General features: G+C 47.3%; 1 protein-coding gene across 6 annotated transcripts in view; it reads right to left on the bottom strand.

The window, feature by feature from the left end:
- The window catches only part of iqsec1b (IQ motif and Sec7 domain ArfGEF 1b), a 297,978-nt gene that overhangs the window by 85,468 nt on the left and 185,010 nt on the right, over positions 1 to 27,500 (bottom strand). The window contains exon 1 of one of the 6 annotated variants that reach the window (XM_063215797.1): positions 19,407 to 19,748. The exons of the other annotated variants lie outside the window; for them this stretch is intronic. Within the exon in view, the coding sequence (XP_063071867.1) occupies positions 19,407 to 19,453 (47 nt within the window). The 5' untranslated portion in view covers positions 19,454 to 19,748. Of the gene's footprint in view, positions 1 to 19,406; positions 19,749 to 27,500 lie in introns of those variants that run through there. 6 annotated transcript variants of the gene reach the window in all.

The following is a 27,500-nucleotide window of genomic DNA, read 5'->3' as shown; positions in this document are numbered from 1 at the left end:
GTCTGTGTGTGTGTGTGTGTGTGTGTGGGGGGGGTGACTGCAGGCCAACCCTTCAGGTCAAAGTCAATAAGAGTATACGGGATAACAAGTCCACTGTCTCTATAGCCTCCGCTTGCAGTCAGCTGGCTACTGGGCTCGGGCCTTGGCAGGGGAGACGAGGAGGAGGTCAAAACAGGCCGTGCCATCTAAGGTGGAGCTGCTTTGGCACTCTCAAGCCTGTGACCTGCGCCTGAACTTGATACCTTGGGATGAACCACATTAGCCTGATTATCATCGACTTTCAAATCTCTTCGAGACTTGGTCTGACCAAGAGCATAACAATTAACGTTTCCCAAACGGCATGGTTGACCAGTGTCCCTAGGTTTGCTACCGGTTGACTGGTTTCCGACAAAAGTGGGTGGATTTCCCGATTTTTTCTGGAGATCAGAAATTATATTTACATTACTGACTAGAAGCAACACTGGAGGTGTTGCATCACTAGAAGGGTGTGGCCTGGCTAGAACCACATGCAACTAGGGCTGGGTATTGCAAACCACCCCCACGATACAATATGTATTGTAGCGCCGAGCGTTAGCCACTTCAAAGGGATGACGGAGGCAGCAGATACAGTATCGGTTTCTTTTTATTTCCCTGTTCTCTCACAGAGTAAGACGGGCAAAAGGAGGTGTCCCCCAGGAAAACAACAAACGCTACACTAAACACTAAATAAACTTGCCTGTCACACGTCTGTCCTTAATCAACTTCTCCTCAGCTCTGATTAACCGTTACAAACGTTATCGATCCCTTATCAATAACCCTGCCCCTTATCAATACCCATCCTATCTAATTCCTTAATTATTCCCTCCCGGACACCTCCCCCCAATCAAAACCCACCCCAAAACTAATTGGCATACACAAAATTCTAGAAGACACAAAAGGGAGTGGGGAACAACATTCACGCGCACAGATACACACACATACAGATAGACAGAGAGGGAATCCTAATGGGGAAACACACACACACACACAGTCCACTCAAGGGGCTCGGCGCTACACTATCATGCCCCACAAACACTGTATGTGTCACGATACGATACACATTACAATACATGCAGTATGATGATATATGATATGTATTGTGATTTCTCTTATGTTGGAAAGCAATTGAATGGCAGAATGAAATGCAGTTTGGGTTCATACACATGCGTTATTTCATAAATACCAAGTGTATGTCTCCTGGAAATATGTTTTCAATCCTATACAAGAGTTAGCATGCGTGTGCTTCTTTCTTCCGGGTTGGGTAATGGGAAAAACATGTTGCTATTATGTTGTATCACGATACAGGGGTACACATGTATGACACATGCATTGTGAAGGGTCGCTAGTGGAACTACTGCATGTTAACATTGTGGTCATGTTGACTTGTCTTCCACCTTAATGTTAGTCCTGTCTTTGTCTACGCATGGGGCTGTGAGAAATATATCTTGTTTCTGTTGTGCAGAAATTGACAAGAAAGCTGACTTTAATGCATCATAAAAGTGGCTTAATATGTCCTTTCATATACTAGCAAAGCAGGAACAGTATGTAGAAACAACAAGGTAATGCAATAAACTGATGTATTTAGTGATAAATTACTGTACCGTATGCACCACCTTAGCAGGTCACCACACTTGACATGTCAGATGCAGGATTTTACAGTCGTTACTCAAGCAACCAGCAGAGGGGGCTGTAACACAGTCTTCCTCCAACATCAAGAGCCATTACCTGAATGCTGTTGTAAACTATGCACAACGAACAAGACACACTCTATTCACCTCTTGTAACATATCCTAACATGTGTGAAGAATATCTCCATTAGAGTGTTAACATTCCAATTTTAACACAATCCGGGTTTTGGAACTAGACTGATAATGGGTGTGTGTGGACATGCAGTGTGTGTGTGTGCATATGTGTGCATACGTGTTTCACCTTCGCGCACATGTGTGTTTGTTTTCGGGTGTGTGACAACATCTTCAACAAAGCTGGTGATGGACAACGGGAATTGCAGCAGAGGCCTTTGGCTTTCCACGTCGGCCAATTAGCAGGCAGCCAGGGAGTTGGGGCAAGGCCTCTGATTGGCTAAGACCACTCTCGGGAGCTCATTAATGCATCCTGCCAAGCGGAACAGAACCTCCCTCACTGGCACACTACTGAAGACAGTTTGATATTAGAGAGAGAGAGAGAGAGAGAGAGAGAGAGAGAGAGAGAGAGAGAGAGAGAGAGAGAGAGAGAGAGAGAGAGAGAGAGAGAGAGAGAGAGAGAGAGAGAGTGTGTATAGTAACACTTCAATTTGTAACTAAGCCAGGTTGTCAAAAATGGAGAAGGGAAAAGGGCCGCATTTCCATCCAATCAAGAAATGCCAAGACGACTCAAGTGTTTGTTTCGCTGTTGATTGGTCTGTCTATAAAAGGCTAAGCTATAAAAGGTTATCTAACAGGCACATTGGTCTCCGAGGAGTAACTACAGTGTATAGGAGAAAAAGTTGTCAACCATTCTGTCTTAGTTAGTTTTGAATGAATGAAACTTTATTGTCATTGTACAGGTACAATGAAATTGGTAAAGTGCAGATGCTCACGGTGCTTAAAAATCAACAAAGAAACCTATAACTTACTGTATATATACTGTATAAAATGAATTAAGATTTTAAAGTCAGCTGTGCAAAATTAAGTGTGTAGATTGCTTTTGGATAAAAACTGTCTTTTAGCCTAAATTCCCATGCCCATCACATTCCACTTTAGTCTCTGAGGAAAAACTTGGTGGAAAAAAAATGTTTGTAGTGAGTTATATAAAAATAAACCATTCTATGCTATAGATTAGAACATACAAACAAAATGAGAAGTCTGGATGTGGAAATGGAAGTGTTGAACTGAAAACGCTACTTCTGTATCTGTTAAACCACATTTGAGAAAGTCATGGCAGGTCTGTCACTACAAACGCAACCCCCAATCCTAGCCAGTCCCTCCACACTGGCAGCCTCTCCATGCTGACAACATCCCCCCTAAGCTCATCATCCCTCCCATGATGCTGAAGAGTGATGTCATGGCTATGGTGTGTGTGTGCAGATGAATGAGCAGGGAGCGGGAGATGTGGGATTTGTGTGTGTGTATGTGTGTGTGTATGCGTGCGTGCATGTGTGCGTGCGTCCGTGCGTGCTTGCGTGCGTGTGTGTGTGTGCGTGCGTGGAGGTGGAGGGTCAGCGGGCAGCTGTGGTGACTTCCACACCTCTTGCACGCATAGAGATATACAACATACGCAGACACCTCCATAACCGCATCAACACATGCTTAGCACCACTTCAAAGAGAAGCCATGAGGGAAGGGAAGTGTGTGGGGGAGAGAGAGAGAGAGAGAGAGAGAGAGAGAGAGAGAGAGAGAGAGAGAGAGAGAGAGAGAGAGAGAGAGAGAGAGAGAGAGAAGAAAAAGAAGAGACCCATAAACAGACAGACAAGCATTTGAGTGATGTACAGAGGGTGAAGGAGGGTACGAGGTGTAGTGTTTCTAAACAGAATGTTTTCAAGTAGGACAGGAAAAAACACTCATAAAGACTGACTGAAAAAGTGTCTTATCTCCCACCCTACTGATGCCTGGAAGGGCAGGACTTTAAACTCCTTCTCCTTTTCCCATTTCACACAGGTGTCAAAAGTGAAAGTAAAAGCAACTTCAAGGTCTACGTAGAAGTCTAGCACATGATATTACATAGCTGTTACACCATTTACTCCTTTCTACCTAAGGAGGTAAATAGACTGTGTTGTTACTGAAAAACACTAAAAACCACGGAATCACTTATCAAGTACACAGGTCTAACGGGTTACTAAGATAAGTATCCAGGGTTGGAACTTAGGAAACTGTGTTTCTTTTTTTGTTACTTTTACTCTTATTTCTGACACCTCTGCCATTTCTGTATACTGTAGCAACGGGGGGTGACAGGTCACCACCTCATGCCAATGGCTCTCCTCCAGATACCACCGACCTCTTACCACTCCACCCCTACCCCCGCTGTGACTGCAGCCAGGGTGCAAATTATGCCATTTGTTTATTCGCTACCCAGTCCTGTACTGAACATGCAGTGCCAGCCTTAATGATTGTTTACAGGACGCATGCGGGCCCTCGACGGGGGACTGGCAGGATACTAAGTGCCACCTTCGCCCACTGCAGCAGCCATGCCAAGGGCTTGTTCAACAGCCACCATACTACCGCTCCTCCTCACCACAACACATCACCCGCTATTCCTGTCCACCCTCTTTATTGGTTAACAAGGATGCCGTGTGTGTGTGTGTGTGTGTACGCGTGTGCGTGTGTGTGTTTGTTTATGTGTGTCTGTTTCCTATTTGGGCTTGAAAACTTCCAGTTATTCAAAAACCTGTGGTCCCCATGAATTCAAGTGTTTTTCTTGTTTTTGTTTTGTTTTTTTTGTTTTTTTTTGGGGGGGGGGGTGTTTGCAATTGGTAAAACTAAAAGTAAAGAAACACTTCTTCACTCATTTAGTTAGACATAAATGGGAGTCAATGGCAGGTCTCCACAATGAACAAAAACAAGCTTGTGTGTGTATGTGTGTTTGCGTGTGTGCGTGTGTGTGCGACAAGGCAAGAGTGGGTCATGACAAAGCACCATCATAACAAGGGACCAAATATTTTCAGGGGGCGGCAGGAAGGATCATCGCTGGGTCATGACCTGACCAGAGAACAAACACCACACGACCACACAAGGCAAACCATCCACGGTGGTTGTGTATAATGGAAAAGTCTGACTGAGCAACATAGACATCCTATGGTTAAGTAAATGTCTTCTTTTTTGTTTTGGGAATTCCCTTAAACCATTATGCCGTGTCCAGACCAAGAGCGAACTACGCCACATCCAGGCGCAGCATTGACATGTTTGATTCAGCTGATCACAAAACGGCTCTGGCTTGACAGCCTGGGACATTCGCCAAACAGCGTCAGAGCGAATTCGCCTGCGATTAGATTTAGTTTAATCGTCAAAATTCGCTCTGGTCGCGCAAGAAGCTTCGCTCCTGGCGAATTCGCTTTGGTAGCGCAGGTCGCGTGCCCTCCATAGAGAAATAATGACTTCCGTCGCTCCTTTCGCTCCTTTCGCTCCTGGTCTGTACACGGCATTACAGTAATACATATAGTTACAAAACATTGCAAATGGAAATACTGTATCTTGTACAGTATTGTCTTGACACACGCCACAGAGAGACTCCAAGTGGCGAGTCTTACAAAGTACCATAATAAACTGCCGCAGCAAAGCACTGACAGAGATTTGATGTAAGTGTGAAGTATGAAATAAAAACTTATTTTATTGGAATGCATTATATTACCTTAAAATCTTTAAAAAGCTCCAGTGTTCAGCTCTCCCAACACGGTCATCTCCATTGCCCCAGTCTGAGTCTAGCAGTACAAGCATTTGTTATGGCTCTTGATGGATCTTGGAGCCACAAGGCGCTGATACAGTGTAACCAGGAGGGGCAACTCTAATTTGACTGATGGTAGAAGTAAGAGGCGGGGGAGAGGGGCCATGCACTTTACAAAAATGATGAAATATGAATATACTTATCACCCATGCCATACACACGCAGGAATGCATTTCCTCTCTCTCTCTCTCTCTCTCTCTCTCTCTCTCTCTCTCTCTCTCTCTCTCTCTCTCTCTCTCTCTCTCTCTCTCTCTCTCTCTCTCTCTCTCTCTCTCTCTCTCTCTCTCATACACACAGCACAACAGTCCTGACACTACATTAGGTCCTCTGATATTTCCATATTTCCTCACGTCTGTGACAACCATTATCTTTTTGATGGCCATTATCGTGGCACTCAGAGGCGATAAAAATCCAGCGGCAATACGCTGCAAACGTCATTTGGCTTTCCAGAGACATTATGTGCTGTCTCACTCGCATAAACTACTCACTGCACGAGGGGGCTATCTTACTTTACACTCACACACTCGCACGCACACACACACGCACGCACGCAAACTCTCACACACACGCTAACAGAACTGGAGTGTATGACTACAACTCAAAAGCAAAAAGTAATAGACAGAATATAGAGTGCAGAGTCACACAAATATTCATATCACACACACACGCACACGCACGCACGCACACACACACACACACACACACACACACACACACACACACACACACACACACACACACATAATCGGAAGGAAAAATCCCACTGAGTGAATACACACTGGCACAAAAATGAAAACACACATTCGTCAAACAGAAGTACACACACATTCACAAAGACCAAAAACATGAAACCAAACACACACACACACACATGGACATACAGCACACACAAACTAAACATGATATTCTGGACTAATTGGATGTTAAAACTGCTGTTCATTAGAGAGGTTGGAAGACAGATAGATGCTTGGGGACCACTCCCGGTGATCAGAGCTGTCCATTCAGTATGGATTGTGGAGGGGAAGGGGGTACCACCATAGCCATCCCCCTGGAATATATTGACTACTATTAACTACCACCCCCTCCCTCCTCGAATCTCATTTCGCCCGCCACCATCTGCATCCTCACAAAAGACACACGCACGCACACACACATACACACACACACACACACACACACACATGCACACAAGCACGCACGCACGCACGCATGCATGCACACACAGACATGGCCACCTGGGCCTAACAATTGATGAGTGACCGTGATGACACTATACTGAACTGATATCAGCTAATTGATGTGTGTGTGTGCCAGCTCACAGAACACATAAACACATCCAAATACACACAGAAATATACATGCACATGTACGCACGCACTTCACATACACAACACGTACACACACAAACACGCACACACACACACACACACACACACACACACACACACACACACACACACACACACACACACACACACACACACACACACACACACACACACACACACACACACACACACACGAACACACACACACACACACACACTGTAAAGTTACCAGACCCCTATTTTGATCAGTAAAAAACAAGTTCACTGCTGCACCATCTTGACACGTAATTTCTGTACATGACATGAAAAGACAAAGAAAGAATAGCTATGGAAAAGGAAGATGGAAACATCATATTCACAAACCCATGCCATCTTCTGTCTGTTCTTGTCCTTTACATCAGCTAGTATCTTCAGTCTTTCTCCGCCATATTCTCTCCTCTCAGTATCTTTCTTCCTGATCTCTCCTTCGCTCATCTCATCTCATGAATAACCATGGGTGTCATTATGAGGGATGGGCTTCTACTGTGTTAGAAAGAATGGGCTTATAGATGTGGAGCGTATAGGAGAGGAAGATGGAGGGAGCAGAGAGAGAGAGAGAGAGAGAGAGAGAGAGAGAGAGAGAGAGAGAGAGAGAGAGAGAGAGAGAGAGAGAGAGAGAGAGAGAGAGAGAGAGAGAACGAGAGAGAAAGAAAGAAGGAGAGAGTGCAAGAGGCAAGCGGTGGAAAGAGATTGATAAGGCGCAGAGTTGAGTAATTGATCTATAGCGTCTCAGCACGTGTCATTGAGCACCCACCAATCATGAATACCAAACGAAGTTAAAAAAAAACAACAACAACAGGTCAGGGGGGAAAGCGAACAGAGAGAATGTAGACAGATAGATTAGCTTTAGTCATATGAGCTGCTGTACCAACTTATAGTTCATAAGCGAAGGGAAGAGAAGAGAAGAGAAGAGAAGAGAAGAGAAGAGAAGAGAAGAGAAGAGAAGAGAAGAGAAGAGAAGAGAAGAGAAGAGAAGAGAAGAGAAGAGAAGAGAAGAGAAGAGAAGAGAAGAGAAGAGAAGAGAAGATGACAGGAAAGAACAGAATAGGACAGATCAGAAGAGATTTTGAGAAATGTATTCAGAGCAGATGTTAACATTTCGATGCTTGTTCTGAATAATGTTTGAATATTTTTGAATCAATGGAAGTTTCCTCTAAAAAAGCTCCTAAATTTCATTTCCGTTTACTCTTTTTCACGAACTCTCTTCTCATCACCTGACAATTCATCATCTTTTGCCCCTCACAGTCCTAAAATGTGTCATTTCTTCAAAGCCAGCCCCCAAATCCTTCACTGGCCCTTGGCAGGCTTTCATGAAGACTGTCGGCAACAATAACCGAAAGCTTAGTGTCTGCCAGTGTCTTATGGCAATACCCCAGGGATGGGGCTTTGAACAGTCATGGGAGACACAGTCCTCGTGTCTTATGCTCCAGACTCTTACACACATGCTGGGTGGACAGAACAGATCCTTCAGTATACTATGCATACACACAGGGGCGTAGCAGCAAATTTTGGACCCCCCCCTGCCATATACTATCTGTGTGTGGGCCCCCTATATACATGGGGCCTTGGTGCCTCAGTCACACTTTATCCCCCACCCCGAACAACACACCTGCATATACAAAAAAAAAATGATGCCAAGCTCTGGTTACAATGCATGAGAAGGTATATCTCAAAGAGAAAAAGATAGGCCTACGGTACATCCCTTTTTGTGTGGATGATCTTCAATGTGAGAAGACACAAGAAATGCCAGGAGTCAAACTCCAACCGGCCAGGAATACTAACCAAAATGTAATTATAGTAATGTCAACAGTAGCAGCTGTTGTCTGTGACCCTACAGCACAGGGCAGGAGAGGAGAGCCAAGAGCCCATGCACTACGGTAGGAGTTGTTTTGGCTCCGGATGATTTATGACCTACATTCTGATAGCTTGTGGTTTTGTTTTGGCCATTCACTGCTGTTGGGCTGCGGCCAGATCAACACACTAACCAGACAGCAACAAAATATAAAATATTAGGTGTGAGGTTTGGCCGTGGCATGATACGCACAATTATAGTAGATTTCTTCCCATTGAAAACACTCACTAAAGTAGCAGTAACCCAGTGGTGCATGAGCTTTGAAGAAAAGAAGGCCTTCTTATCTTTTGCCATCTCACTTATCCACCCTTCTCTCTCTCTCTCTCTCTCTCTCTCTCTCTCTCTCTCTCTCTCTCTCTCTCTCTCTCTCTCTCTCTCTCTCTCTCTCTCTCTCTCTCTCTCTCTCTCTCTCTCTCTCTCTTTTCGCTTAAATGTGAAGAGGGCAACGCGGCTCTCTGACACTCGCACCAAGTGCTGAAGCTGTCTCTAATGAGGCGTCTTGACTTGCCAAAGAACCAACTTGTTTCACGCCAGCACCAGTGAAAGGAAGCTTTGCGGAAATAATTGCAAAGAGAAAAGGAAGAGAACTACAGAGAGGGACAGAGAGAGAGAGAGAGAGAGAGAGAGAGAGAGAGACAGAGAGAGAGACAGAGAGAGAATGAGAATGAGAATGAGAATGAGAGAACAAGAGAGAGGTGGGTTAGTGTGGGGTTAGGGAGGGGCATATTAAAAGAGAGAGAGAGAGAGAGAGAGAGAGAGAGAGAGAGAGAGAGAGAGAGAGAGAGAGAGAGAGAGAGAGAGAGAGAGAGAGAGAGAGAGAGAGAGAGACAGAGGTGGGTTAGTGTGAGAGACAGTATATGGAGAGTGGGAAGATTGAAAGAGAGCGATAGAGAGAAAGATAGGGAGAAAAAAGAGAGGGGGAGAGAGAGTGTGAGAGACAGAATAAGCATACTGATTGGGACGGAGAGCAGAACACAGACAGATTCTTAGAGAGAAAGAGAGGGCTAGACAGAGGCCAGACATCAAAAGGCTCCGTGGTCAATGGTTTCCGTAAAACCCTTCCCTGTCTGTTGAAGGAGGATCAGTCTTTGCATTAGAAAGACATCCTACAATCACACAATGTTAATGTATTGTGTAGTGCAAGAAGATAAGGGGCCACTAAGGCCCAAGGACAAGGGCTCACGTCTGCTTGCATAGGCTTCATCAGTTTCCAGTGTGGCTGGGGTCAGGGCCGCTGACAGTTTAGGCCAGGCCTGGCACAAAGTCCTCTAAAGGGCCCCCTTCTGCAATACATACAATGTATTGAGAACCCAAAATCTGGGGCCCCCATTTAGCTGGGAATGGGACAACTGATCCCTTTGCCTGCTGAGTTGACCTAGTGTTCCACCATAGTGGACAATTTTGTCTGGGCCATGGACCTGTGGACCAATCACAATCACTATTGTTGTGTTCTTGTGCAGCGAATCGTTGGGCGGGCGTATCATGGTGACAACATCACTGTGGTGGCCTACAACATGCAGTTAAACAGTTTGAATGCCAGCAGTTGGTTCTACTCATTATCTGTGGTGCAATCCCAGATTATGACATAGAGTGCATTCCAATATGCACACTCCTATCTTCCACTTGTGCTTGTGGCCTCGCCCCGCCTCCGTGGAGAAAACAATAAAGTTTCCTGGCTGTCAGCCTAGACACAACAACTTTCGAGGGACTGTTCCATTCACCATCCCAAATGCAAATGAGAAAACGACATTAGAATTGTGCATTTGCAAGATATTTCATTAATTTTCGGTTGTCAGTGACATCATCATGAGGTCACAAGCAGGCAAGTGAACAAGGGAGGACTGAAGTCTGCATATTGAAATCCACCCATAGTATGCCTCGCAAGGCAACAATGAAGCGGAGTTGATGCTTCTCCTGAGACGCGCGTGATGTACGTCCGTGTCTAATCCCCGCGTTCCCACCTGCGTTCCCCTCTGGAATCTGGCCATGGTGGTCGCGGCGCTTTCTCTCGTCATCATTCACCATGCAGAGGGATAGGCATGCATGACGGATGTTGTGCGAATGCTTTGCTCTATGTCTGATCTTTTCCTCTCTCCTCTCTCCTCTCTCTCTATGTCTACAACTGCAAATGGATTCTCCCGCTAGTCATAGTTTCCATGCTTGAATCATTCTTTCCTCTCACGTATCCCCCTTTCCTGTCTGTTTTCTCTCCTGTCCTCCATCTCGCCTCACACTCCCTTCTTCTCCCTCTCTCTCTCTCTCTCTCTCTCGGTCTCCCTCCTGCCTGACTCTCTCTCTCTGTCTCTCTCTCTATCTATGTACCTCTCTCCTTCCTCTCCATCCATTTCTCTTTCTCCTTCCCCTCTTCCGTCTCTCTCCCATTTCCCTCTGTCTCCGTCTTTTCATATGAGGAAAATAGTAAATGGTGTGGTGTTCCGTGGGTGAAGGCTTCCACTCGGCTGCCCGCCCCATCCCGTCCTGTCCCGTGGCTGCTGGCTGCTTTACAAGCCTAATGATGTTTATACGACTTACATAATAGCATGGCATTAAGATCATGGGAACGCAACTCAGCTCAGCTCAGCACAGCTCAGCAACAGCGCTGCTCAGCTCTGCGCCGAATGCTCTGCTCTTCTCTTCTCTGCTCTGTAAAATGTTGGCAAAATGTTGTTGCCTCCAGTCCAGTGGAAATCCAGTGCGAGTCTGAATATCACGCATACGGACAGCAGACTCCCGAGAAAGCCCTCCGTGCATGCTTGCAGATTGTCATTCAGGATTGGGCATCTGCCCGTCAAAACAGCATCATTTCCTGAGTGAAAATATTCCCACACAAACAAACATAATGCAGGAACACATGGGCCTACATGTAAACAATCACACACACAAATGCAGACGCAAGTGACATTTGAATTCCTGACACAAAGGGGAGGATTTGAATATTGGGAAGTAATGTCACCGTGTGACATTGAAAATCTTTACGGGGAGGCAAGGACAAAGAAGTCAAATCAATGAATGTCATTGGCTGGCGACTTCGCTCTTCACCTTTTGTGTGACTAATTGACAACCATTGTGTGTGTGAGTGTGTGTGTGTGTGTGTGTCCATGTATCTGTGTCCGTGTGTGTGTGTGTGTGTGTGTGCGTGCGCGTGTGTGTGTGTGTGTGTGTGTGTGTGTGTGTGTGTGTGTGTGTGTGTGTGTGTGTGCGCGCGTGCGTGCGTGCGCGTGCGTGCATACGCGTGCGTGTGTGTGTAGGGGATAGACAAGACATTGCAGGGGGGCAGTTCATGCTATCACGGCCACTGCGCAAATAGCGAGCTAAATACTGAAGCTAGGCAGTGGCAGGATATGCAGTGCAAAAGCCCATTGTGACCAGCATCCTCCAGGGTGAGGAAGAGGTCACAGTAGCGAGAGAAGCCATTAATGTTGGATGACCAGTGGTGTGACAGGATGGTGGCCCTGGCTCAAGCTTTGTCCCATATCCCCCACACTGGTCCCCTGACCCCCCCTTAGTGCCATATGCATTAAACATGGAGCTGACTGGACTGCACCCTCGGCAGGTGGCCAGTGAGGCGATGACCACTGAGCACCGTGGCCTTCAGCACACTGCGGCCATGGCCTGGGGTCAAGCTGGGGTGGGGGAGTGGTGCGTGCGTATGTGTGTGTGTGTGTGTGTGCGTGTGTTTGTGTGTGTGTGTATGTGTGTGTGTGTGTGTGTGTGTGTGTGTGTGTGTGTGTGTGTGTGTGTGTGTGTGTGTGTGTGTGTGTGTGTGTGTGTGTGGTGTGTGTGTGTGTGTGTGTGTGTGTGTGTGTGTGTGTGTGTGTGCGTGTGTGTGTGTGTGTGTGTGTGTGTGTGTGTGTGTGTGTGTGTGTGTGTGTCCACGCGTGCTTGCATGCGTGCATGTGTGAGCGTGTGTGTGTGTGTGTGAGTGAGTGCATGCGTGTGTCCGTGTGAGGGCGTTGGTGATGCTCAGCAGACAGATAAACTGGAAGGTCATTATTTAGCATCAGGGCTACTGTGCCAGTTAAGCACAGCCCAGAATGCTTACTGACAACATCCATACAGGGAGATAAAACTTCATAAGATATGAAACTGTAAAACCAAACGTATTTACAGCTTTTGATGTTCACGTTAGGCCTGCTCCCAGCTCAATTAACCAGAGTTAAATACTCTGAGATAAATATTCATAACGCGAGTGCATTACAGTTAAACTCTAAAAGCTCAACCCTACTCTGATGTAAAACTCGGAGGTAATGAGAGTATATTTCCCTCCAAATGATTTCCATCAGTAAGACGCAGAGTAACAGGCCTGTCATCTCAGAACTAAAACTGTATCCCACTGAAGTGCATGATACAAATATATAACACCGCGAGATAAAAATATGATTTATTAATACATGAAAGATGACCCACCACACACCCATACACCCACACCCACACCGCAGGCCTCCTGTCCCTATTCATTCCTTGGGCTGTGTACAGAGCGTAGAGTGCGGTTTGCGTTACCTGAGGAAACCAAATCCCTTAAAACCTCAATTATTCATTACGTCTAATTACAGTTCTGGACGACTGTCAGAGCAGACTGGCAGGTACGTAGAGAGCAACTGGAGTCCTGACCAGCAGCAGCACAGACCCAATTACTGCCACTCACTCCATATATGGGTTACTGCCTCAGAGAGACCAGCGGTCCCCAAAGTTTGGCCATAGCAAGGCCCCCGCATTTACGGTACATTCTAGCCAAGCCCCCCCTTACAAGGGTCGTGCCACACTATTTTTCAGTGCGTCCCATTTCCTAATCATAGTCTAGGTCTGTCAGTCAGTGACCCACTGGGATATATAACGTAATCACGATAATAGTAATTTTCAGAGCTGCAGTAGATTATTATGCAGTACTTAACTAATGGGAATATTGTTGAGCTTTGGTTTATTTTGGTGTTAGTTATTTCATTTATTCAAATAGTAATTTCGTTTTTTTCTGCCAGCCTCCCACGCCCCCCCAACCCAGCACCTCCTGACGGCCCTCCAGGGCTCCCCGGCCCCCACTTTGAAAAACAATGATAGACTAATTAAATTGGGGATCAAGGAGTGCAATCAGTGGTGACAGGATGAGGAAGACACTATACTATGCATTTTACAGTAGCATTAAATATTTATGATAAAAAACAAGTAAAGTCTAAAGTTAAGTAATTGTAAAAGCTGTGGAAAAGTGTGTTAGCTCTTCAACACCACACAACCACATATAGAGAAAACTGTTTGTGGAGTATGTTTCAGTCATGACATCTTGAAGATCTTCATAAACTTACTGAGAGGCTCTTTTTCATAAACACACAACCACTATGGCCAACCAAGCTGCCGTAAAAGGCATCCAAGTAAATCACAGACACTGAGCACGTGGAAACATCTTTCATGACTTCTCTGAAAAAACACCAACCACCGTCTGCCTGCCCTGCGCTGATGGAATGTGTCTTCTCGTCACAGGCCAATTTCAAGCCCCTCTCTCTTGTTACACCACAACTGCAGCATAAAAACCCACACACGGGATGACAATCTCTATTAGGATACAAAGGATTCTGCATGCATGGATGCACGCACGGGCATGCACGCACACACACAAGGGCACGCACGCGCGCACGCTTATCGCACACATTGTATCAAGGGGTGTGCAAATCCCAATGAGCAAAAAACAGACAAACCAGATTGTCTACACAAAATCCAATTCACCAAAACACTGACCACGGATATAATTCCCTGACATAACAACCCCCCCCCCACCCTCCAAACACCCCCCCATTGCCACACAAAATGTTACACAACCTTTCCATGGGGGGAATGGAGTGGGGGGGGTGGTGGGGTTACAGATATTCAGGGCAACAAGCAAACAAACATTCAAACACCACTATGATTTACAGCTAGTGACGTGTCAACTCCAAAAATAGCCCCCCACCCCCCCTGTTTCCAGACTAGATCCTCCCTAGCCTGACCGCAGTCCCACACCAACATTAAGGATCAGTCATGTCCCTGCAACCCCCCTCTATACACATGTACGCAGTCTACGCACGCACGCACGCACGCAGGCAGGCAGGCAGGCAGGCAGGCAGGCAGGCAGGCACGCACGCACGCACGCACGCACGCACGCACGCACGCACGCACACACACACACACACACACACTTCAGCCAGGCTTAAATGACTCAGTGCGGACTCTTACTCACCCACACTAGAACCACTGTTCCACTCCAAGTCACTTCAAGCTTGTTTTGATGATATTTGGGTCTCGTATGGTCGGTCGGCACAACACTACTATTTGCAGATGATATCAGACAGAGAGACGCTGGACTGATCTTAGTCCTCCCGTGTTACTGTGTGTGTGCTTGTGTGTGTGTGTGTGTGTGTGTCTGAGTGTGTGTGAGTGAGTGGTTGTGCGCTGCGCACAGAAGTCCTCGGTCTGCTGGCTGGAACCAGTTGTGCTTTCCAAGCTCCTGAAATCCAAGCTGTGTTGTCCCGGACTGGCTCCTGAAGCCTTCTGGAACACTCCGAGAGAATAATTCTCAGACACACGACTGGACGTGAGACACCTACACGACACACGCCCGCAAAAAATCCCCACCCCCAACTGCAAAACAGAATACCCAACTCTCCCGTCTTTGAAATGCCTTTGGAGGCAGATCAGGCCGCCTGCCGTTTAATGTATCCCTCAGTCAGAGCTCTGTAGAAGGTACGCTTTGGGGCCTGGTGGTTGTAAAACACATCCAGGTCTGCTTCTGCTGCACCTAGGTGTACCGTCCGTTAGTCTGTCTGTGTGTCTGCTGCTGTTCCCGACTGAGGATCAAAGGACGCCAAGATGTCTGGGATATCTGTTAGTGTCCTTCCGCTGAGGCCGTTCAGAGTCTGAGGTTCACCGTTTCTTCTTCTATCTCCTCCACTTTCTTGTTTTTCTCTCTTTCGTTTCTCTCACACTCTTTCTCTCAGACTTTTTTTCCTGCTCTGTCTGGTTATCAGCTTTTGTGTTTTGTTCCTCCACTCTCTGTTCACTTCCTGTTTCTTCGGTCTCCCTGGCAACCAGGCACCTCAGGTTCCCTGCTTCTCTCCCTCTCTCCGTCTCTGATTCCTGCTATCTTCTCCTTTCTCTTTGTCTCGGAGTCTCACCATGCACTCAGGCCAGAGGCTGGCTCAGGACGTGTGCACTGCCCTCCTCAGTAAATTAATAATACGCTGGACTGGGGCTCGCAGTAGCTGCAGTTTAAATGGCACCGATCAGGTTGCCTTCGCTCTAACTTTACACTCCTCGCTGTGTCTCTCTCTTGCTCGCACACTCACTCACTCACTCTCTCTCACTTGATCTCTGATTCTCTTTCCATATGCATATTGAGCTCACTTGGTATTAGACAGTTGTGCTGTCTTTTTCTTTAGCCTTCCCCTCACAGGTGTGCGTGTGTGCCTCCGTGTGTGTGTGCGTGTCTGTGTGTACAGTATGTCTGTGTGCATGTCTGTTTCTGTCCTTTAATAAAATGGATCTGAGAAACACTATTCCCCACAGCAGTCACCAGGGGTGCCTACAGGGGGGGACAATGGGCCAAGGGAGAGATGGGGCCCCAAATTGGGTCCTCATTACATTGTATGTATTGGGCTTGGGTGCCCTATCGACGACTTTGTCCTGGGCCCTGCCAAAGCTGCCAGCGGCCCTCGCGGTCAACCCCCCCCCCCCAAGTCTATGCAGCCAATCCTGACCTGACATGAGGCCAATGGTATTTCCAACTGCATTCATGACAAACAGCTCTAGAGAGAGAGGAGAAGAACGTGGGGTGAAAGGGTCTCCACGCACGCAGCTGCTTTTCCTCTAATTCCGGTGGACATCGCTGCAAAATATGGATGCATATTGCAAAATATGGCTGAAAAAGGCAAAGAATGCAAGACAGGGTGGGTGAAGGGAAAGCAGCTGCAATAACTGAAAATGGCAGAGCTAAAGAGTAAAGAAGAGCGTGAGAGACAGGAAGGACACACAAAGACAAAAAGACAGATAAAAACAGAAAAAAGAGAGAGTGCGAGAGATAGATGGCGAAAGAGAGACAGAAACAGAGAGACAGAAAGAGAGAAATAGAGAGACAAAGAGAGAGAGAGAGAGAGAGAGAGAGAGAGAGAGAGAGAGAGAGAGAGAGAGAGAGAGGGAGAGGGAGAGAGAGAGAGAGAGAGAGAGAGATACACAGAGCCTTTAGAGAAGGAGACTCAGACAGAGTTCACAGCAAGGTAAAAAAAAGATCCTAAGTGCCATTAACACCAGAGAGAGAGAGAGCCCCAACTCCCATACATCAGACAGACCTACAGAGACCCCCTTAGAGAAACACCTGGAGAGGGCCGGTGGGCAAAGGCAAGGAGACAAATAGTGGGCGACTAAGGAACATGAAAGTGCCCAGCCCAGATGGGACGTCACATAAAACATCAGGAGCTTGTCTGAAGATGAAGGCCACTGAGCGATTGAGGATCGACTGTGCTCAGACGGCGATCTCCACACACACATGCATGCACACACGCGCGCGCGCACACACACACGCGCGCACGCACACACTTACGCACGCACGCACACACACACAAACACGCGTGCACGCACACACACACACACACACCTGCTAGTCTGAGCTGTGCTCTTTTCCGGAGCAGCTTACTTATCAAAAGAAGCCATCTCTCCATCCAGACCCAGCCTAAGCAAACACAGGCAGAAGGCGGCGAGACATGAGGGCTATTATGGTAACAGACATCATGGACCGACCCCTTCCAGCCGGTGATTATATGATCTTACTATGGATAAAATATGACGTTTTGTCAGCACAAACATGGAAAACAGGTTTTTACGATAATGTTTCATGATTGAGTGTGTGTGTGTCATGTGTGTGTGTGTGTGTGTGTGTGTGTGTGTGTGTGTGTGTGTGTGTGTGTGTGTGTGTGTGTGTGTGTGTGTGTGTGTGTGTGTGTGTGTGTGTGTGTGTGTGTGTGTGTGTGTGTGTGTGTGTGTGTGTGTGTGTGTGTGTGTGTGTGTGTGTGTGTGTGTGTGTGTGCGCGCATGTGTGTGTGTGCGCATGTGTGTGTGTGCTCGCGTGTGTGTGTGTGTGCGTGCGTGCGTGCGTGCATGCGTGTAAGAGAGGATCTGACATGTGAGCAAATGAGGAAAAAGCGTGTAACAGAAACCCGGCATGAAGCGGAACAAAAAAGGGAAGAAAAAAATGACCAGGAGAACTGGTTCTCACACACACACACAACACACAGACACTCAAACACTCACACAGCACACCAATCAGACAAACTTCTTCCACAACACCAACAGTCAGACTTTCTGTTCTCCATCTGCGGTGTGTGGTGTTTCGGGGGAACGTACAAGACCAAGCCACATCCCGAATTACAGGGTCACGGCCCAGAGCTGCGCTACGATTGGCCAGTTCGCCTGACTTCAGGCATCTCCGGGTATAACCCCTGCGACCGCTAATTTTAGCCCTTCCAGTCCCTGTCACGGCCACAGACCAGAGCAGAGGCGCAGCGCTATTAATGCCCCCCGAAACACAAACTCCGCAGGGGATGAAAGTAGGAAACGCCACTCGGATTACAAGGAGGCATCCCAAACCAAACGCCAGCCGGATTCCAAACAGCCAATCCACCACCATGCCAGCTATATTACAAGGAAGATAACCCAGTAATGTTCGAGGAACATGTAAAGAATGGGTTGTTATTAGACGCTAAACCAGTGCACGCAGACTCACAAGCGCACATACACACAAGCGCACATAGACAAGTATGCACACACACATAGACCCTTCAGCAGATCTGCCTTGGCTGCTTTGAGTTCTCTTCTGTGCTTTTTATATCCAACAGTGACTAAGAGGGGGCTGAGTTTGCAGAGCAAAAACCAGGAAAAAAAACATGAAGTTGTGAGAACGTAGCCTGAAGTACGCACATGGAAAACTTGCAAACATTTAAGAGAGTTACCACAGATAAAGTGAGATTGACTAATACATCAACTTTAAGCGAAGTTGAGAACAGCTTTAAGACTTTAAAAAAGTCAGGAAAAGTAAAAGACAACAACTGTCAAAATAAAAAATAAAAAATATTTCATGAGGTAACACAAGAACCTGCCAGACACTGCTAAGACAAGACATCAGTATGAGTCATTGTGTCACGTTTACTTCAGTTATATCTATATCACTTCTACCTTCGCTGACATCTGCTACTTGAAAGCACACATGGTGGAGAACCTTTATTTGGATTCCATGGACACTTAACACTACATGGACACATCATCATGTGTCCTTCATCCACGTGTCCTTCGTTTAGTGTCTGTCCTGCCTAAAACCCGAGAAACCAGGCCGGTAAGATGAACTAAAGGAGCCCGCTGTGAGATACGAAATGTGTTGAGCAGGTGTGTCCACAGGGGAGGATGAGAAAAAAGTCTCTCTCTCTCTCTCTCTCTCTCTCTCTCTCTCTCTCTCTCTCTCTCTCTCTCTCTCTCTCTCTCTCTCTCTCTCACACAGACACACACACACACACACACACACACACACACACACACACACACACACACACACACACACACACACACACACACAGACACACACACACACACACACTCACACACACCATTCCTACCTGGGAAAGCGCTTAAATCTTTCCAAGCCATCTTTTCTGTCTGTCTTAAAGACACGCTTCAAGGATGCCGGAAAAAAAACGAAAACACAAAAAACCTAGCGAGAAACAGAAACGAGAGCCAGCCAAGTCCCTTACCTGATGGTCCGGACGGAGATGCAGTACTTCCACATTACGTTCCACATGGCCAAGGCATTGCTGGCCAGGGCACTGAGAGGGGGCTGAAGGGATTGATTAGGGACGCATATAAGCCGTCTCAGTGGGAAACGAAAGAATAAAGAGAGAGTGACACTAAGATAGAGGGAAAGGTGAAAAGAGCAAAGAGAAAGAATGAGAGAATGAACAAGCAGAGGGAGAGAGAGACAGGGGGGCAGACGAGCTGAAATAACAAGACAGCATGTGTGGAGAAGTCATGTAGATCCTCTCTACCAGCATCTAGCCAGGAGCCACTCCTTCTTTCTCTCTCTCTCTCTCTCTCTCTCTCTCTCTCTCTCTCTCTCTCTCTCTCTCTCTCTCTCTCTCTCTCTCTCTCTCTCTCTCTCTCTCTCTCTCTCTCTCTCTCCCTCTCTCTCCCATTCACTCCCTCAACTCTCTTGTTCCCCCTCTCTCCTTCTCAAACACATGTGAGTCTGACATTGCCAAAAGCTCCCAGAGGTGGCTTTGAAGGCAGAGAGGGAGATGACTGATTCAATCACTTGCAGTTCATGTTACCGCAGTTGCTGTTCTACAAAAGTTTCCCTCTTCTCCCCCCACCCACTCCCTATTGTGGTTTGCGTGTGGTGTGTAAATGTGTGTGCATAAGTCCATAAAATGTGTGTGACTGCTCCTCCACATACTGTATGTATGTCTACAACAGAGTGCTGTTTGTGTGTATATGTGTAGACGTCTTCACACATGCGTGTGTGTGGACCTGTGTGGTGCGTGAATTGTGTGTGTGCGTGGATGTGTGTGTGTGTGTGCGTGTGTGCGTGTGTGTGCGCGCGCGTGTGTGTGTGTGTGTGTGTGTGTGTGCGCGCGTGCGCGTACACGTGCATGCGTACCTGTGTGTGTATACCTGTGTCTATGTGAATTGTGTGAGTATGAGTGTTTGTGCATGTGTATGTGTGTGTGTCCTCATGTGTGTGTTTAGCGGTTAGTCATGGCAGGCAGGCGGTGCCCTGGTGGTGTAGTGTAGAGTCTGTGGAGCCCTCTCTGGGATCAGCAGGCGCTCCGCTCCCCACGCTCAGGGGAGCTGCTGAAAGCTATGGGGATAAGTGGAGCCAGCGGTCTGCTCCGCTCCATGCCCTGCTTTATTTGGACACTGGGGTCAGCTGCAGACATTTGGGGACACTATTGGTAAGTATTAACACACAGCAACTAAACAGGCCAAAAACCAGGAACTTTTAATATACAAATCCGTACACTGATAGCAAATCTATCAAAGTGAACAAAGCACTTTGATCACGCACACACATGATCCCATATCACTAGAACTTTTCAGCACGTCTAAGCTCACTTCCAAGCTGCAGCAAAAAATGAATAATCAAAACACGCATGCACGCACGCACGCACGCACGCACGCACGCACGCACGCACGCACGCACGCACGCACGCACGCACGCACGCACGCACGCACACACACACACACACACACACACACACACACACACACACACACACACACACACACACACACACACACACACACACACACACACACACACACACACACACACACACAAACTTACAGATATACAGCCTGTCCAGAAACCTCTTCACCCAACCCAAATAACGATGTATTTCTTACAGATGCTGTCCAACACACCCTAACTCATCATAATAGGCTTGGAGAACACAAAGGAGTGTGGGGAAGTACCATGTCAAAGTTTATATGTGTGCGGTGTTGATACTATAAGTGTGTGAAGAAGAAGCGAGTGAGTTGAGAGACTATGTGGACAAAGAGACAAAGAGCGAGAGATAGAGATGGAAACAGAAATAGCCACACAAAGACAGTGCATGTGCCCGTGTGTGTGCATGTGAATGGGCCAAAAGGGTCAAAGCGTTTTCTTTTGGAGATAGTCATCAGGCCGTGATCCAAATGTGACGCACTCACACGGTCCCTCTCCCTAATGTGTCATACAGAGAGAGCAGGGGCGGATCGAGCCACATTGGGGCCTTAGGTGAAATATAAGCACGGGGCCCTCAAAGGCATTCTTTAAACACGTCACCAATTGGCTTGGAAGCAGCAAGGGTGCTATTTTCTCCCTCATTACTGTTACATTCTGTTTAGTCTCATTACGTTAGTCTTCAATTACTTTACACAAGTGACAAGTTAAGATCAGGCCTACATTGTTTTTTAATCACCACTGGTGTGACGGTTGGGGGCCCCTATGGAGGGCAGATTTGGTCGGGGCCCTAGGCAATTGCCTAGGTTTGCCTAATGTAAAGTCCGCCTCTGAGAGAGAGACAAGCTGTTGGATCCCCAGCATGGCTGGAGCTGAGATCATGGCAGAGGACAGGGGCCAGTGTATGACCACATCCCATACAGGGGGGTTAAGGAAGGGGGCTGTGCTGAGGGCGTCAAGAGGGCTTAAGAAAGAAAGGGTGGTGTGTGTGTGTGTGTGTGTGTGTGTGTGTGTGTGTGTGTGTGTGTGTGTGTGTGTGTGTGTGTGTGTGTGTGTGTGTGTGTGTGTGTGTGTGTGTGTGTGTGTGTGTGTGTGTGTGTGTGTGTGTGTGTGTGTGTGTGTGTGTGTGTGTGTGTGTGTGTGTGTGTGTGTGTGTGTGTGTGTACTTGCGTGTCACAAATTGTTTTCGGGTGACAGAGCTGGGAGTAATTCCAGAGACTCAAAGACCAAGGGAGGGTCAGAGTTTATAGCAAAATGAAAGGAGAGGAGAGATAGAGAGAGAGAGAGAGAGAGAGAGAGAGAGAGAGAGAGAGAGAGAGAGAGAGAGAGAGAGAGAGAGAGAGAGAGAGAGAGAGAGAGAGAGAGAGAGAGATAGAGAGATAGAGAGAGAGAGAGAGATGTGTTTACAAATAGAAGAACAAAGAGGGGCCATAGTAGAAGTGAGAAGAAGAAAGGTCACCTGGACCGGGAAAAAGAGAGGATGAGGAGGTGGAGGAGGAGTGAGGAGGAGGAGGACAAGGTAAAGTGCTCAGACATCAGACAATTGTGATGTGGGTGGGAGAAGGTGAAGAGGGAGGACGATCCAATAAAAAGGCAAGAGGCCGAAGAAAAGGAAGTGGAAGAGAGGGGACGAGAGGGCAGGAGAGGAGGAGAAGAGAAGAAGAAAAGAAAAAAAGAGAAGATGAAAAAGAGAAGAGAAGAGAAGAGAAGAGAAAAGAAGAGAAGAAAAGAAAAGAAAAGAAAAGAAAAGAAAAGAAAAGAAAAGAAAAGAAAAGAAAAAAAGAAAAGAAAAGAAAGGAGAAGACAAACACATGAGATAGAAAGGGCAAGATTGAGAAGTGGAAGAGAGAAGGAGCGAGAAGAGAAGAGAAGAGAAGAGAAGAGAAGAGAAGAGAAGAGAAGAGAAGAGAAGAGAAGAGAAGAGAAGAGAAGAGAAGAGACGAGAAGAGAGGAGAAGAGAAGAGAAGAGAAGAGAAGAGAAGAGAAGAGAAGAGAAGAGAAGAGAAGAGAAGAGAGAAGGACAGGAGAAGAAGAGAAGAGAAGAGAAGAGAAGAGAAGAGAAGAGAAGAGAAGAGAAGAGAAGAGAAGAGAAGAGAAGATAAGAGAAGAGAAGAGAAGAGAAGGTGCAGTCAGATTGGAGCAGGATGCTGTTGAAGGAGGCTGAGATCATTTCCAAGGCCAGAGTGTGGAGGAGCTCTCTAGCTGAGCTGAGGAGCTAGGTCAGGACTTTGGCAGCGACGAGCGAGCTGCAAGCATGACGGGGGGAGGCAAAAAGGATTACCTTCCCTCCCTAATTAAATCATACATCCCCACAACGCTGACACCATCCAGGGAGGGACACAGCAAACGAGGACAAATAAGACAAGGCGAGATGGGGGAAGGAAAGGAGAAGAAGGGTGGGTGGGGTGGGGTGGGTTGGGGGTTGGGGAGAGCTAAGGCTTTCTTCAGAACACAAACAAGATCTATGGAATCTTCTAGGAGGGATAGAAGAAATGTGCTGGAAAACGTTTCGAGAGAAAGGAGGTTGAAAAGGTTGCGGGGAGGAGTGGATGGAGAAATAATAGGGGAAAGGAAAAAAAGAGAGAGAAGAGGAGAGGGAGGGAGGAGTGGAGAAATGTCAGGAGATACTGACCAAAGGCACGGCGCTAATAAATAAAGCCTTAGGTTGAAATGCTGGCATTTACCAGAGATGGGGGCGAGAAAAAAAAAAGACTTCAAACAGGGCCGCACTTCTATTGAAACCCTTTCAGATTTCTTCCTTCTGTCCGATACTCCTCGGTAAAGAAATGACGAGGGCACAGAAAGAGAAAAAGGGAGAGAATAGCGGGAGCAACAGAATACATGAAAGAGCGAGATAGATAGAGAGAGAGAGAGAGAGAGAGAGAGAGAGAGAGAGAGAGAGAGAGAGAGAGAGAGAGAGAGAGAGAGAGAGAGAGAGAGAGAGAGAGAGAGAGAGAGAGAGAGACAGACAGAGAGACAGATAGACATAAAGACAGACACATAGACATACACACAGAGAGATAGACAGAGCAGGACAGAGAGAAAATAGAAAGAGACAAAGGCAAGGACACACCATAGAGAAATTGTGCTTCGGGGAGATTTGTGAAAACACACACCCTGTGCTCTGACAGCAGGACTGAAAAAGAAAGAAGAAAAGCAGGGTGTGTTTACCCCCCTGAAGAGAACTGACCTCATCTGGGCCTTCTCCAGCACATTAGGCTCAGGATTGAAGAGTGACTGGCCTTAATCAGGAGCAGACCCGCTATTTCCAACACGTGATTGGCTGTAAATCATCAATCTTTATGGTCACTCAGTCAGGGCTGCTGACAGCTTTGGCTGGGCCCAGGAAAAAGACAATGGAAAGGGCCCCAAACCCAATCATTGTAATGTAATGAGGATCCAATTCTGGCCCCCTCTGTCCCTGGGCCCAGGACAAGTGACCCACTTTGTCCCCCCCTGTCAGCTTCCCTGTTGCTGTAGACATCAGAAGTGGAGAAGATGAAGCTAAAAAAGGATGCCTGGCTGCTTACAACTAAACTCATTCTGGCCAATACCGATATCGAAACTCAATCTAGAAAAGAACTAACAAAAATGTTCTGAGCTTGGAAATTACCCTGAATCTTTAGATATGAATTGAAAGGAAAATAATAGAAAGAAAGAAAGAAAGAAAGAAAGAAAGAAAGAAAGAAAGAAAGAAAGAAAGAAAGAAAGAAAGAAAGAAAGAAAGAAAGAAAGAAAGAAAGAAAGAAAGAAAGCCACTTGAGTGACGAAGCTCTACATTGAGACAGAGTGTGTGTCACGGTGACAGATAGCAGTACATGACAGGAGTGTCATGAGTCACATACACACTTGTCACCCACAGGAAACATGAGGTGACCTGGACAGGTATTATTAAGTTGTTCAGTCCATAGGGTGATGAAAGGGCCAGCAAGGCAAGCATTCTCTCTCTCTCTCTCTCTCTCTCTCTCTCTCTCTCTCTCTCTCTCTCTCTCTCTCTCTCTCTCTCTCTCTCTGTCTCTCTCTCTCTCTCTCTCTCTGTCTGTCTCTCTCTCTCTCTCTCTCTCTCTCTCTCTCTCTCTCTACCTCTGAAACACAGACACACACACACACACACACACACACACACACACACACACACACACACACACACACACACACACACACACACACACACACACACACACACACACACCTTGCTTTCCCTTGGAGGCCTGTACTGGAGCACTATTGTGGCCTTGCTCCAGGGCTCCAGGGTTGCTCAGTTTTGGCAGCCAAGTCAGTCACCCCCACGGCCCTGTGGAAAGCCCTGCCAGGTGAGCATTGAATGGGGCCTTTTCTCATCACCGTGGCCCCTTAACACCCTTCAAAATCCTCTGGAGCTTCTCTCTGGAGTCTGGACCAACGGCACTATTTCATTCTCTTGTTTTAGTCCCTGTTGCATTCTTTCCATTTTCTCTCTGTCTTTTTTCAGAGATTGCTTTCTGAGTTGTTGTTGTTGTTTTTTTTTCTCGTTTGTCTCCATCTCAGATGAATGTCTCCCATCAACCAGAAGGGCAGACTTTACCTCTGAGAGGTGACCTCTTGTTCTTCTGCTGGGGCCAGCCACGTGGCTTGGTGTGTGTGTGTGTGTGTGTGTGTGTGTGTGTGTGTGTGTGTGTGTGTGTGTGTGTGTGTGTGTGTGTGTGTGTGTGTGTGTGTGTGTGCGTGCGTGCGTGCGTGCGTGCGTGCGTGCGTGCGTGCGTGCGTGCGTGCGTGCGTGCGTGCGTATGTGCGTGCGTGCGTGCGTGCGTGCGTGCGTGCGTGAGTATGTACACATCGCACATGATGACAGCGGGGTTGGATGGATCAGAAATTGATGGATGCTCAAGGTTACAAAGGTGAGCTTTGGTGTCATGGGGCGGCCAGCCTGCCTTCGCTGCCCCTGACGTTAGGAAAATAATGTCCTCGCCGTTACCATGGCGTCCACCTCCCTGCTGCCTGATCGCCGCGGTCATAACCTTTTTCCCTCGCCGCTTGACAGGAGGGGCAAGAGGTGTTGCAGGAGAGGCGAGGAGTAAAACACTATCTCTCCCTCTCCCTGTGGTATTGACGGTGGTGGTGGTAAACTGCTGTGTTAATCACGGAGCACATAATCCAATAAGATAACCCCTGGCGGAGGGCCACCGCACTCTATGTCACCAGAGCAGGGAGCAGGGCCGCCCACTGACAGTATGGGCCCAGTGCAAAGTCAGCTGGAAGTGGCCACCTATGCAATGAATACAATGTAATGTGATGAGAACTCAATTCTGGGCCCCCACCCTCTCCCATGGGCCTGGGACAACTGACCCCTTTGACCCCCTCATGTCAGCTTTCCTGCCAGGGAGGGGGGAGACCAGGGGGGAGAAGCATATGAGGTTAGGGTTGTGCAATATATCGAATTTATATCGTGATATCAATATTGCTGTCAAACAATATCAAATGTCATAATATCGAGTTGAAACAATATTTTTGACATTTTTTTATACAAACTAGCAAAAAGTAGGCTACGCTAAGCGCAATACATTCCCCTCCACTTGAGCCATTGCGAGCACAGAGCAGACTTGCTACCCAACACTCATGCAGAACACCACTGTGTCTTTCTCTATGGCCCTCCACTCACACTGCTGAGGGAAGGGAAGTTTGTGAATTGCTTAGCACAATTTTTTGTCTAAAAATGTTTTAAAAAAATGATCAATTGACTGAAATAATCGCTATATTGATTTTTCTCATAATCTGGCAGCCCTACTCGCTGTTACCATGGCATGGACAACTGACCCCTGACCCTTTGACCCCAGCTTTCCTGCCAAGGAGGAGGGAGACCAGCGGAGACCTGGGGGGACCAGGGAGGGGAAACCTAGCAGGTTATCTGAGGCCAAGGGGTGACCTCAGGGGAAGGGGTGGTGGGAGGGACCCAGTGACCAAGTGTAATCATCCCAGTGGACCATGATGAGGCTCTAATCCGGGTAAATGAGCAGCGCGCCTCGTCCTTGTCCTGATGCCTACCTTATCTTAATCACTACAACAACAAACAACCATCAGCACAACAGCAGAGAGAAGATAGAGTGGGGCACGCAAACACACACGCACATGCACACGCACACGCACACGCACACGCACACGCACACGCACACGCACACACACTGGCACGCACATATGCACACACGCACACACACGCATGCACGCACGCACGCACGCACGCACACACACACACACACACACACACACACACACACACACACACACACACACACACACACACACACACACACACACACACAAACACACAAACACACACACACGGCTATTGCAGTCAAACACATAGCAAATATAGGCCTACTTGCAATGCAGAGACACAGATATCCACTCACACACATGTGCACAGACAAACAACTCAAAACAAGAGTAGATAAACATCAAAGCTAAGAGTTTCATTTCCTCCAAACCCTAATGCTAGCTGAGATACAAAGCATTGTAAAAGGAAACAGACAGGGCATGTGTGAAAAAAGACAGGTAAGTGGCAGCTTGGTAATGCCCCGTAATAGGAGGACAGTAGAGGTGCTGAGAGCCGTTTACCTATGCAAACAAGGGGCCGGTGGAGTCATTAAGGCCA

This window comes from Engraulis encrasicolus, chromosome 14 (assembly GCF_034702125.1).
Source record: "Engraulis encrasicolus isolate BLACKSEA-1 chromosome 14, IST_EnEncr_1.0, whole genome shotgun sequence".
Classification (NCBI taxonomy): domain Eukaryota; kingdom Metazoa; phylum Chordata; class Actinopteri; order Clupeiformes; family Engraulidae; genus Engraulis; species Engraulis encrasicolus.
Note: the sequence above shows the minus strand (reverse complement) of the source record. Positions and strands in the feature narration are given on the sequence as shown.